Genomic DNA, 14,015 nt, shown 5'->3' with positions numbered 1-14,015 from the left:
CCTTCCAGCCCGGCGCTGGCCGTGGGGTGGCGACCTTGTGTTCGCCTCAGCCCTTCTTCCTGCGTGGTAGCAGTGCGACGGAGGGCGGGAGTTTCTCTGGCGGTTGTTCGCGCTGCGGCGAGCTCTGCCGCCTCGGGGGCCGCGGCCGCCGCGCCCCTGAGGTGAGTGAAGGGCCGCCGCGGTTCCGCCGAGGGTCCTCCGGGTGCGCCGGAGTTGTTTGTGGGACCCGCAGGAGCTTCTGTTTTTCGGGTGGTGAAAATGGCGCCCCACCTTGCTACCAGAGAGAGCGGAGCTGGTGTGAGGGGTGGCAGAGTGGCTGGGTCCCTTTGGGGGGGGGACCTCGGCCCTAGCCCTTGTTAAGCGACAAAATACTTAAGCTGTGGAGTAAGCCAGGGACGAATAAACAAGTCATAAATGGCGGGAGCCTTCTATTTTACCTCAGCCTAAAGCATCGCCTCCTGATAAACTGGTGGTCCCCAGATAACTTTGTTAACAGTGGAGGGAGTAAAACGAGACCTGAGATCGTTCCCACCCCCTAATAAGTACATTGTATAAGAAAATCAATGTAATTATTCTGTAGTTGGGCATGCTATTACATTGGGCAACTATTACAAACGTAACTAAAAGTAAGATGCTTCAACAAACAGGACACGCGGGCTAGATTATTTCAAATAAGATCTATCAAAGATCAAATCCAAAGGTCACATTAGGGTTATATTAGAAAGTAGGATTTATAGGGCACAGTAAAACTGCGGGATGACCCAGCATATGAAAGGGATATAGGATGTAGGTGAACCCGATGTGAGAAGTCAAAAGTGTCCAACGTCAGGGAAGTGACCCAAAATCCAGGACTGCAATTACAGCTACTGTAGCTGAGTAGGTGCTTTGCGTCTTGAGAGACTGGAGGCAGAAAAAATGAAGTAAAATCCTCTCTTACCTGTTTAATCAAAACCAGGAAAGTGGCCTCATTCATAATGATTAACTCAGAATTAATTTTAACTGTTCCTTCTTCCTTACCCAAAGAAGGCTTATGTAGCCTTCTACAGACCCTAAGTAATACTTGTTCTTTAAATGAGCATTTTTTTCTGTTTAACTTGCATAATCACTCAGTTTCAGTTACAGAAGCCTTCATATAGTTATTTCCACCCTATCTTTGTTTAATTCCATGTTTTTACACGGAGCTTCTATAGCATTTGCTACCCTGCTATGGGAACCATGGTCTCGCTAATTAAAATCCAGAAAGAAACCTCATTGTTTAGTGTTGTACAGTGGCAGGTCATGCTGATGCCCTTCTGAGTGTGTTTCTTTCATCAATTTTATTTTAACAGAATGTTTCTGCTATCTTGGTATATGAAGCCAGTGCTGGTCTTTAATCATCAGTTAGAGGTGGTGAAAACTGTGGACAAAGCTGCTATTGCTGTGCCAAAGAAAGCAAAGCTAAGGTAGGAATTGCTCCTGGCAGTATGATCTAGGCATATATTACTGCAACAGCAAGAGTGTAACGCTAAAAAGCAAAGTATTTTTACAGTGATTTACTCACTGTCAGAGAGGTGGCGAATCTGGAAGTTGCTGCAGTCCAAATCTGAGCTGGGCGTACAATTAATAAGTTGTACAGAAATCCAATCTGGAAGTGAAAATGGAGTTTTCAGTATTTTAAGTTTCACCTCATTCAGTTTCATTTCCTTTGCCCTAAGAAAATGTAAAAAAATACCTTTTTTTTTTCCTAATTCATTATTACTGAGTTACTAATCATCTTAGTTAAAATTAACTCAAACTAATGGATTGGACTAAGCTGTATGGACTATTAAAGCTCTACCTAAAGCTTTAAGTGGTGCATTCCTTTATGCACGGATGATTTTTTTTCCTTCAGGACCTAACCTATAAAAACTGTTACAAAAACAAGGAACTCCAACACCAAATATCTACCAGCATGCTTTTACAGGGAAATATATGACTCTATTTTAAATTTAACTATAAACCAAATTAAAATCTAAAATAACAGAAAAAACACTAATTTTGGGGATTGTATTAAAAACTCAAAAGCTTTGTCATTTTCTTGCTGTATTTCAGGAGTGAATAGGTCTTGCTTGTTTTAGAAATGAGCAGTTTGCTTACTGATAATGCTGCACAAAAATTGACAAGGTAAAGTGAAGTTCAAGTAACATACTAATTTACATTGCATTCCAGATATTATTTTCAAGTCAATCCAATTGTTTATACGGAGAGTTACCAGTGATCTTTCATTGTCAAGCTCAGATTCATCGACCATTCAAACTGATCATTGTAACCGACCACTAGTTCAAAGCAAGCACGAAGGATGTTCTGAAATTCATCATAGAAGGTGAAGTCTCCTTGCATGTGCTAACAAACACATTAATCTCATCCTGACAATATTTTTATAACCTAGGTTCTGCAAGCCTTGAGCAGGGGAAGTTCTTCAGCATCAGTCCCAGAGGTCGCTGCTCGTTTGACAGCTCCCATCACGTCATCGCTGCTGAAGATTAGAAGGTGAGAAAGGTCTAATTCCTACCGGGGCTTTAGTAGCGGATTAGGTAGCACGCTATGAATTGTTTTGGTGGGTGACTCAAGATTAAGACTGAGATGTGGATCACTCATAAGGCTCAGGCTGAATGGAGAAGGCAGAACAATTATCTACCTGGACTGTGAAATTTTCAGCTTTGGTTGTGTTGCTCATGTTGTGTGGAGCTATGTTAACATAGTCACCCCGAGACTTGCATAGCTGTGTTTGCAAGCTGAGCTGTTGAAGCGTGCTTGTGCAAGCTGTGTAACAGCTTGCTCACTCTGTTAACTTGAAGGGAAGCGTCTGCTTGAGGAGGTTACTATCGTACTACAGAAACCTTACTCTCGCTGATCAAAATCCTGGAAGAAACTTCATTGTTTAGTGTAGTGTTGTCATGGTAACTGTGATTCTGAGCGCATTTATTTCATAAAAATTAACACAGCATTTCTCATAATGTGACTGTATGGGATAATGGTGACCTATAATGAGCAGTTAGTGGTAGTAAGTCTGGAAAGTGCTGCCAAAAAAAGGGAAACTAAGGCGTGGATTGCTTCTGGCAATATGATGTAGAGATACACTGCAGCAGCAAGAGCTTAACACTAAAAAGCAAAGCAATGTCTAGAGTTATCTACCCAAAGGCAGGCAGGAACATCATACTATACTTCATAGATTATATACTGCTTTATAAAACAGCTGTGTTAATGAAAACTGTTTAAAAGACTCAAAATCTGCACATCAGCTGTTCGTATTGTGCATCATGTTGTCTCCAAATTTAACAAAGGATTTATAAACTACATGAACAAGCTCACTAGCAAAATGCTCCACTTTTTTTGCCTTCTAATAGAACCTGATATGCCACATTCACTTTCAACTGGACAACTAGGAAAGAATTACTAGCTGGAGTATTTTAGGTTGACAGTTACCATAATTTCATGATGACGTGAAGATTTTTGTATTTGTAAACCGAAGTTTCTGATCATCATATTTGAGAAGGTTTAGACTATGACCTGAATATAACTGATGCAGTAGCATGTTTGAATTGGCAAACACCCTGCCCCCCTTAAATCTCTGAAAGTTAACTGTTCTGCTGGTTGCAAAGGGATGTTAATTCCTAACTCAATTTCACCATGGTATCAGCATCACTTCATGTGGGGCGCTGCATAAAAAGATGCTGCAGTTGGTGCCAAGGTCTTATGTAGCTTGCACTATGCTTTCCTTGATGATGGCGCCCACTAGGAGGTAAAACTCCTGCTGCTGGCCCTCCCTCGTTGAAAGAGAAGGATCTAGTGCCACAACCAGCACCAAAGGGTAAAAGTTACCACAAAGCTCTTCCTGCATTGCAAATGTGAAAGCATCTAGATACAGTATGCTTGTTATTTGCTTGTCATTTTCAAGACAAAGCATTGGCCCGTAGTGCCATTCATAAAATAGTGCTTGAGTCCTGCAGACTTAAGTAGCTGTGGCAGGGCTTTGAGAGCTTTGAGAAGAAACTTATTTATCAACTCAGCTTGCCAATTTGTCTTTCCACTTTTTAAGAGCATGTTCTTCTCAGAACCTGTATCTCCCTTCCAACCTATTTTAATTCTTCAGGAGGAAACTCCTTACCTTTCATAGAGGGCAAACAGCTGAAAATTCCTTTTCTCTCAGTATGAGTATGTATATATCTGAGATGTTCAAATGTCATAAAACGAAGAAGATTTTCAACCTTCAAATATTAAAATTCATCATTGTGAAATTACTTCAGTTTTAAGTAATTAAAAAAATCCAAAATGATGAGGGCTAGCAGCAAAGGATTAATGATCCATTAATCATTTGCATGAGCCAAGTAGAAATTATGAAATGAATATAAATCAGTGATTTATCTTTGACTACCTTCTCTATGGTTGGACCTAAATTATCTATTAGAGTATGCTGCTGATCCATTTCAGAGCCTGCAGAGATGGTTTCATTGCACAGAAGTGAAAATATGAGGATTGGAAGAAAAAACGGGTGTAATTTCTATATATTTGACCGTATGTAGCACTGAGGCAGCATTATGTCTTCAGTGTGCAAGAACATTATATTAGCATTATGATAGGAAATGTATAGATACAAATGAAAAACACGAAGTACAACTTTTACAAAATATTATTCTGAATCATTGTATATACATTATACACATTATACATGGATTTTATGTCGCATATGTCTCCAAGTTTAGACACAACAGTTCAAGCAATGTCTTTCTGTGTTATTCTTGTGTTTTCAATTGTGAGTCTGTCTTGCATCTGTATTATATTATTACTATGGATTAAAGAAGAAATTAAGTATGGGGTCTTCTTTAACAAAACTATACTAAATACAGTGCCTGTCCAAGTTAGATTTTTCCAAAAGGCTGGGGCAGAGAGGGATTATTTAGAAATTTACCAGACCAAGGCTGAAGATTTGCCAAGTAAAATAGCTGTATAACAAAGGCTAGAGTGTATCATGAGAATACTCTTTAAATTTATAATAGTTACATTATGTGCCTTTTTTTTTTTTAAAGAAGAAACAATTATACAAATCAACAATTTGTTCTTTTTAGTCCCATGGTGCTTGTATTGCAAATAAGAAGGCACGCTGGAAGTGGAAAATATTCTGTTTGACTTTTTTTTTTTTTGAAACAAAAATTCCTTTTCAAAATGAACGTTATACAACTTTAGTATAATTTTGAAAAATAGACATGAAGAGTTGAAGACAGTTTGGTCCCTGAGAAAATATCTGGAAAACTACTAAAATCTATACGGCTGTTCCCAAGGCCACCTTTCCGCGTCATTATCAACAGACACATTTATTTTTGAGCTGTAGGCACAAGCCACCCACAGTAAAGCACAATCCTTAAATTGGCTCGTCATCATTCCAGTTCAGGCCAGGGCTTTAATTAAAGGGCTCCTCCTGTTATAAACCACTGAAATGAATGTAAACCTGTCCGCCTTTCTCTTGTTTACAGACCCGCTTATGCTCTCTGTCTTCTACATCAAAAAGCTTTCAGTCAGTGTAGAAACCCTGTAACAAAGATGCCTTATCATGATACATAATCCTTTCATAACAAAGTGGGACATTTCGTTGGTCTGTTGTTTGCAAGCAGTGGCTGACTCCCCATTTCCTTGAGTTTCTGTCCACTCTGAGGTGTCAGTAATGCTGGAGCAGAGAGGTGATGAGCAGCTCCTTTCAGCTGATGAAAGTTGTTAATATAGCTGGCAATCAGTAGGGTGATCTCAAGAATCTATAACAGGAACAGACAAAAGTCTTTGAAAAATACAGTGATGTGTTTTGACTGCTGAAAAAAAAGCTAACTTTTTAGCAAGTGACAATCACCACCAACTGGAAAAGTACTTTATCAAATAAATTAATGACGGGAAGAGAGGAGATGCCTAATAGAGCTTTTTTCTATCGCTCCTCGCCAGTAATGTAATGTTATTCCCATGAGTATGCTGGATACTTTGTCTGCCACAGTCTTAAATGATTCAAACAGATGGTTTCTTCCCCTTCAAGAGAGATTTTGAAGTCCGAAAGATGTCGCTCTCAGAAAAAACTTTCATGATGTGTTCCCTCAATTTTGCTAGAAAATATCTAGTGCTCAGAGAACTAAAGACACAGCGTAGATAAAAGGAATAAAGACTTCTGGGAGCTTTTTACTGTAGTTTCTCTTTGCAATCCACACAACCTCGCCTGTAAGGGCACAATCTGAAGGGAACTTGAACAGATGTATTTTACTATGCTTATTTGTATGAAGCGTTGTGTTTTGACCCAAATTTATATCTGGAATTTTGTATTCTGTTTCATAAATTTTTCTGACTAACAGCAAAAGACTTCAAAACCTTTGCTTTTTAAAAGATACAGTCAACCTTACCAGTAAAGAAGAGAATCTAGATTTAAAAAGCAACAGTTTCTTTACCAAAAGTAAAAATATCCTAGGATTGTTAAGAAGGGACTGATGTTTCAGATACTGTGTTCTACAGTTCCACTGTAGAACACATATGTACCTGCTTAAACATTATCTCTGGTGCCAATCAAGCAAATAGACTAGTTTTTAGGTACTGCATATACTTCCTGTCTTTATTAGCCTTTGTCCTTCTATGAAAAAAGTGGAATGTTATAGACAGGGACATGAAAAGAAAGGGAACACATCAGTATTGTCACTGTTAGCTCTTACATTACTAATTGTTTTGCTCTAAAACCATCTGGCAAAAGTCAATAATCTGAGAATGCTAGGAAAAAAGAAGGTGTTTCATCTTTCACATCTGTTAAGGATTACCCACTAGAAAAAGCAGAAAAGTAGCAGATGGTCGGAAACTATTTCAGGGAATATACCAACCTTTGGTTTTGTCATGGCAAAAAGGTGTTTTTCTGTTGATTTGTCCTTCGTCTGAGCATTATTAACAACCAACATAAAATCATCTTGATAGCCTCCGAAAGTCATCAGACTCTTATATGTGTATGTAACTGTTAATCGCTTAAAAACGAAAACCAAAAAACCAAAACGCAAAGATATAAGCAGGACAATGCAGGAAAAACATATTAGGACAAATACTTCTTTTAAAATAAAATTACATGTGTATTTTTCAAAACGCTGTTGTTAGCCTCTAGCCTCTTATGAATCTTGAAATTAATTGTAAATTTTGGGACAGCTTCATTCAGACCTTTGCTATGAGGAATTTCCATTGCAGATGGTAACTCTTGTAATTTTGACCTCTGTTTCTATTCCAAATTAATTAGATCAAAGATATTATAAGCGGGTTTCAGCTCAAGTGTGTTATTCAATTTACACAAGTATTGACTGACTTTAAGAGAAATTAATCTCAGTAATTCCATTTGAAATTGAAGCAGCGACTAACTGAATTAAATGGCAGAGTATGAGACATCTAAAGGGATTTAACGCCAGGACACCATTTGTGCAGTGATGTAGTTTACATACACACAAATGAAACAGAAATCTGTTCTCTTTTTTTCACATCTCTGATGAAACATAAATGCTTTTCAAGGGTCCTCTGCTTTCCGTGCCTCAGCTCTTACTGTTCAGTGTTCAACACTACACTAGTGGCCTTTGAGTCTATGATTAGCATTTAATTTATCATTACGACTCATATTAATTTGCTGCAGATGTTCACAGTTAAAATTCATCGTAAGACAATATCTGTACAATAACTGACTTTAACGTCCTTTAGATACTAAACGTGTTTTTGCCCTTATTTTGAAATAGTGTTTTCTCTAACTACCCCTTGCAACAGCATTTCTGATACCCTTGATCCTCCCTACAGAAAAATCAGAACATTCCCTGGAAACCAAACATTTCTTGAATGGTGAGTAAGGCCTGCTGCTATTGTAAACTGGCAGCGCTCTGCAGAAACGCCGTAGCTAGCTCTCTAAGTAGATGGTCTTTATAGAGCTTTCTGCAGTCTGATGTGAGCTCATTTTGCCTGGTCTCTGAACAGAGCTGCTGTTTGCTCTCCTCGTGTTCTTTGTTTTATTATTTCTTTAACTGCAAAGAAGTGTAATGAAAAGGCCTGTATCAGTACAATTATAAAGTTGAGATTTTAATTTTCTGATATTCAATATTAGCACTTGCTAATAGCACCATGCCATTCTGTTTCTTTGCAGGATATAAATTAAAGCAGGGATCTTCTCAGGCACTGCTTTTTTACACTGATTACCATGAGTCGTTCTCTGTGAAAACTTTTATTACAAATAAAAGAAAAATCAGAGCCTAAAATGACATAATTAAACAACACTGGGTTATATTACCTACTATTAAACAAAAATAATACAATGAAAATAACAATCTTTTAAACTAACTGCTCTTTGCAGAGTGTATGTATTATGAATAATAATGGAAAATGAAGCCTCAAGAAAAGAAAATTAATGTTATTGTAAGAACTGTAACTATGGATCTCCTGACATCTGAATGATTAAAACATTAACATTTCATTAAAAGATATAAAAACTGTATCTGATAAACAAAAATAAATTCTGTGCAAAGAATTCATTACTTATTTCTATTATTAGTGCTACTATAATGATGATAGCATTAAAGCGTTTTGAAAGGAATGAATTTTTGCTTTAGGAGAAAGACTAGATAACTTAGCATGGAAGGCTAATGCCATCTTTTATGTAGTATGGTGGTGAATCTCTCCATATAGTCAGTATTAAAATCTACTTTGTCCAAAATTAGAAAAGAAATTTCACTTACCATAGAGCTGTAATCTAGGATGCTTATGCCGTCTTCATGTACAGCAAACCATATGAAGGACTTTTCAACTGAGGATGCTGCTAGAGGCTACAAAGAGGAACGTTCTTCAATTACTACTTCAAAATGAGGCAGTATGAAAATAACCATTAACTCTCAGCTATTATAGAGCTCTCTCCATCCACAGATCTTACTGAGATTTACACTGGGAGGGAGCTGATGTGATGGAATTGAAGTAACTGCCCAAAGCTATGTAGGTGGCCAGTGGCAGAACTGTGAACTCAACCTAATACTCTTGAAGCCCCCGCTGGTGCTTAGTCCAGAAAAAAGTATAGTCTCATTAATAAAAAAATAAATAAATCAGGTGTCTTAAAGTTTGTTCACTATCACATATTGTCTACATATGCAAAGAACAGAGTGCTAGTAGGCAATTATATATATATATATACTGGGATTACTTAATAAAACCTAAGGGGTGAGGCGGGAGTTCTGTTTAACATAGCTGTTATTTGAATCAAGAGAATTAAGATACTAGTGGTTTAAGAGAAATTGAGAGAGGCCAGCATGGAAAGGAGTGCTCTAAATACCCTTAACAACCGCGAGTGTTTCTGCAAGGTTCAGCTTCCATAGCCAGTTAATGGTTCCTTTTCAATATTCTACTAGTTATCAGGTACAAAAAGTCTGGAACAAAAAAGCTATCTCAAACTAAGATACAAGAAAATTAAAAGATACCACCTAGATTAATAATGCAAAACAAGCAGTAAGTGTATTGGAAAGTTACTATTATGGTATACTTAGTACTATGGCTATTACATTTCACCAGTATATAGCTTAAATGAGTTAGTAATTTGACAAGAGATTCAATCAGCACATGTATAACACACTCTTTTTCAACAAAAAGGTATTTGCAAATTACTATTTATGCAAATATTAAAGAACCTCCACCACTCAGGCTCAGTAAAGTTTCTTACTTTTGCTGCAAACAATTTAGCACCGAAGAAAGACCATTTCCTGGCTACAGTGAGATAAATGCGCACGCAGTCTGCAGCACTGTGCCCCCGGAGAGCCATCCATCTTGTAGACAATCGCTGACAAAGCTGTCTGTTGAAATTAAATATGTAATTTAGTTATTGAAAGGAATTTAAATGCTTACCCATAGCGAGTTTAATGAGCAAAAAAGAATCCATTTGTTAAAATGATAATTTAATACAACAACTATCACTTATACAGTATTAAATAAATCCAAAACATCATTTAATATTTTCATGCACGTGAAAATTATGAAGTATCTTCTAATTTCTGTAACGTTATGATTAAATATTGATGTTGCAGTTGCAGTATAAAGGGAAAAAGTCTAGGGCAGGGTCTAATGTGTCTCTACAGATAATCAATGCATCTTTATCAGTACTCAACAGCTATGCCAGTTGTCATTCCAAAAATCCATCCAGCTTAGCACAGTTCTTTACCTGTGGCCAGTAGTAGATGTGGAAGATATGGCTTAACACTACTCTTTTTTAGTGTATCTGGGCGCTGCTACCAAAAAGGGTGCTTCTGATGCATGATGTGTGCACGCTGGCTCTTTTCTTTTGTGGCCCCACGGTGAGCTGGTTCAATAAAATGATTCTATGGAAAACTAATCCTCAAAAAAACCCCATCCCCGAATACCTTCCTAGCACGCTGACCTGCAGGAATGACGCACCCAGCAGCCACAAGACTATTGAGATGCAGCCCAAGAAAAGGGAGGGGGAAGGTGTAGTACAGGGAGAGCTTTCACTTGGCACTTATTCTTACTGGAAGTTTATGAAGTCAAACTGCACCCTTCGCAAAAGAATACAAGCAACGGGGCAGGTATAGAGTGATTCTTTCCCTGCCACAGACTTCCAGCTCTGGCAATTGGTAGTTTAGGGACTAACTGAACAGTTTTAACAGATGTTTGATTTATCCTCCATGAGTTAATCTAATCTAGGACCTCTTACACTTTGTTCTTTGAAATTAATTGCACAACTTTCTATTTGTTGTGTGTATGCTTTTGCATGTCCCTGTTATCTTCTGAGTACGTAATAATGTTACTTTGTGCGTATGATAATAGCTTTAAACTTTCTCAACCCTGTAGTGAAGGATGAGAAAAACATTTCTATGATGTTTACTGGACTTCAAAATTGCGGTATCATTGACTTTGGATAATTTAATACACTGTTCTGCTCCTCATGTTAGTAGATGTTGGTTGAAATAACTTGCAGGTTATTAATTTTAAATTAAGTGCTACTATTGTCCCAAAGCGGGGTTGTTTACCTTCTAAAATACATTCTACCTTTTAAAGTACATCACTACCTTAGTTAGCAAGTCCACTAAGTTAACGTATTGCCAATTTGACTGGCTGCCAGAGATTGCACATTTGAATAGCAAACACTCAGATCAGATCCTCATGTCCTTTACTTTCAGTAGCTCTTTAGTCTGTGCCCAGACTTTATTTAGATTTGCTGAATAAGAAAAATAAGAATTTCAAAATCGCTGGGTTTTGTAATATTATGTAGTAACTTGTAGAGCTTTTGCTGGAATGCGTGCTTAATGATGGTCCTCTGTTTAGATTAGAAATGTACAGAGGAAATGGGTTCTTCAATTTAGTAAGAAAATGAGTTTCAAACACGGGTTTAGGCAAATATGGCATATCAGTAAATTGTGCCTAATGGCAATTTAAAACGTCCTCATTTCACTTCTAGATTTTTAGAGAATATGAATCGCAAAATACATCTCACCTTAACTGTTCCTCTGAACAACCATGCCTGTATCTCTTAGGGTAGAATCTCTCCAAAACTTGTTTTAATGTTTGATTGGACTTGGACTGGGAAGTGACTTGCCCTGCTGGAGTTGAGAAAGGCCGTTCAAAATCTCCAATCTCTACCTAAGGGAAAGACCATGAAAAAAAATTTTTTTGTTACTCCAGAGTAATTTTCTAGCTGGGTACTATGAGCTATCTTTTCCTCTGTCTTACCAAGTATAAAATGAAAAACAGTTTGTTAATCAATATGTATTTTTCACTGATACAAAAGTCATGCAAGTAATTTTATTTTTCTTATTTTATATTTACCATGGAAAAAAGATAAATATCAAGTATAAATTGTAAAAATATAATACTTAACTAGTTCTGCTCTAAGATTGCTACATCTCCAGCTGACAAACCAGTTTAGATTTATTGAGTAACACCATCAAATAACTTTCTCAATAACCTTCCCTTGAGCCTTTAATTTTTAAAAAAGAAAACAGATCTTACCAAGACCGTGTCTAGTAAAGGCGTCTTGGTCTTTCATTAGAATCTTGGGAAATCATGTCTGACTAACCTGATAGCCTTCTATGATGGCATGACTGGATGGATAGATGAGGGGAGGGTGGTAGATGTGGTCTACCTTGACTTAAGCAAGGCGTTCGACACCGTCTCCCACAGCATCCTCATAGGGAAGCTTAAGAAGAGTGGGATTGATGAATGGACAGTAAGGTTGATGGATAACTGGTTGAAAGACAGAGCTCAGAGGGTAGTGATTAGGGACACAGAGTCTAGTTGGAGGTCAGTGATGAGTGGTGTTCCCCAGGGGTCAGTAATGGGTCCAGTCCTCTTCAATATATTCATCAATGACCTGGATGAGGGGATAGAGTGCACCCTCAGCAAGTTTGCCGATGACACAAAGCTGAGGGGAGTGGCTGACACACCAGAAGGCTGTGCCGCCATACAGAGAGACCTGGACAGGTTGGAGATTTGGGCAAAGAGGAACCTTATGAAATTCAACAAGGGCAAGTGTAGGGTGCTGCACCTGGGGAGGAATAACCCCATGCACCAGTACAGGTTGGGGGCTGACCTGCTGGAGAGCAGCTTGGTGGAAAGAGACCTGGGACTCCTGGTGGACAACAGGATGACCATGAGCCAGCAATGTGCCCTCGTGGCCAAGAAGGCCAATGGCATCCTGGGGCGCATCAAGAAGAGTGTGGCCACCAGGTCGAGGGAGGTCATCCTCCCCCTCTACTCTGCCTTGGTGAGGCCGCATCTGGAGTACTGTGTCCAGTTCTGGGCTCCCCAGTTCAAGAAGGACAGGGAACTGCTGGAGAGGGTACAGCAAAGGGCTACCAAGATGATTAGGGGACTGGAACACCTCTCTCATGAAGAAAGGCTGAGGGATTTGGGTCTCTTCAGTCCAGAAAAAAGACGGATGAGGGGAGAGCTTATCAACGCTTATAAATACTTAAAGGGTGGGTGTCAGGAGGATGGGGCCAGGCTCTTTTCAGTGGTGCCCAGCGACAGGACAAGAGGTAATGGGCACAAACATGAGCAGAGGAAGCTCCACCTAAACACGAGGAGGAACTTTACTTTGAGGGTGGCAGAGCACTGGAACAGGCTGCCCAGAGAGGTGATGGAGTCTGGACGCGTTCCTGTGCAACCTGCTGTAGGTGACCCTGCTCTGGCAGGGGGGTTGGACTAGATGATCTCCAGAGTCCCTTCCAGCCCTATGATTCTGTGATTAAACAGCTGTTACTTTGGTGCATTAACTTGCAGAAATCATGTAAGGCTTAGTAAGTGAAGAAAGGGTGTATGATTACATGATATTTAATCAGAGGGCCTGACTAAGTAGGAGGTAAAGTGCGTTTTAGCTGTACTGGTGCTAACAAACAGCAGCACTGCCACTGAAGTACAGAGTGAGCCTTACACAAAGATTCCAGCCCAGTCTATTTCCTGCACTATCACCTATAAAAGGTGGAGGTCACTTGACTGTCAAGCAATCCTGCACCCCTTTCTTTATTCAGGTTTTTCATCTGTAAAACTGCTGTGTGAGTCACTAATGCACAAGGATTACCTGAGCTAAAAGGGCTGTCAATTCCATCGCTAGTTCTTTGTTTACAGGGAAAAGTCCATTGACTATTTGATCATTTGTCTGATATACTAGCAGCAGCTTCTCTCTCTCTGTCTCCCCATGGACTTGAACTGAAAAATAAAGCCTGCAGAAAAGACAGAAAGTTATTAAATAAAGGAGATAGGGAAATGCATTAGCTCTGAGGATTAGCAGTATCTGCTCCGAATGTGACATGTTTACATCAGTGTCAAAACACATTAGCAGAGCAACACTTGGACTGGAACCAGTGGGCAAATATTTAATTTCAGTCTTCTGAGTTCAGTGTTGCCTTTTTTTGGATTTTTTTGGCAGCCCTGCTCACCTCTTAAAAACTAGCAAAAATTAACTGTATGGTTTTTTTTTAAATTCTCCAGTTACACCCATTTGCTATTTTTGTTGCAAGCTTTGAGTC

At 38.8% G+C, this 14,015-nt stretch overlaps 1 protein-coding gene and 1 long non-coding RNA gene across 8 annotated transcripts in view; one reads left to right on the top strand and one right to left on the bottom strand.

Moving 5' to 3' along the window:
* The first annotated feature begins 24 nt into the window (after nt 1–24).
* Nucleotides 25–14,015, top strand: part of LOC128906863 (uncharacterized) — a 60,434-nt gene continuing 46,443 nt past the window's right edge. Inside the window, exons 1-3 of the long non-coding RNA XR_008465344.1 lie at nt 25–161; nt 1,329–1,442; nt 2,408–2,508. This is a non-coding gene — a long non-coding RNA (uncharacterized LOC128906863). The remainder of the gene's footprint in view (nt 162–1,328; nt 1,443–2,407; nt 2,509–14,015) is intronic.
* Nucleotides 4,634–14,015, bottom strand: part of PLEKHH2 (pleckstrin homology, MyTH4 and FERM domain containing H2) — a 55,858-nt gene continuing 46,476 nt past the window's right edge. For all 7 annotated transcript variants that reach the window (XM_054194861.1, XM_054194862.1, XM_054194864.1 and 4 more), the window contains 6 exons: nt 13,568–13,709; nt 11,483–11,628; nt 9,698–9,827; nt 8,730–8,816; nt 6,858–6,995; nt 4,634–5,765 (listed from right to left, as the gene is read on the bottom strand). In XM_054194861.1, coding sequence (XP_054050836.1) covers nt 5,583–5,765; nt 6,858–6,995; nt 8,730–8,816; nt 9,698–9,827; nt 11,483–11,628; nt 13,568–13,709 — 826 coding nt within the window. In that variant the 3' untranslated portion in view covers nt 4,634–5,582. The remainder of the gene's footprint in view (nt 5,766–6,857; nt 6,996–8,729; nt 8,817–9,697; nt 9,828–11,482; nt 11,629–13,567; nt 13,710–14,015) is intronic.

Source organism: Rissa tridactyla, chromosome 3 (assembly GCF_028500815.1).
Source record: "Rissa tridactyla isolate bRisTri1 chromosome 3, bRisTri1.patW.cur.20221130, whole genome shotgun sequence".
Taxonomy (NCBI): domain Eukaryota; kingdom Metazoa; phylum Chordata; class Aves; order Charadriiformes; family Laridae; genus Rissa; species Rissa tridactyla.
This window is presented reverse-complemented; position numbering and strand designations above follow the sequence as displayed.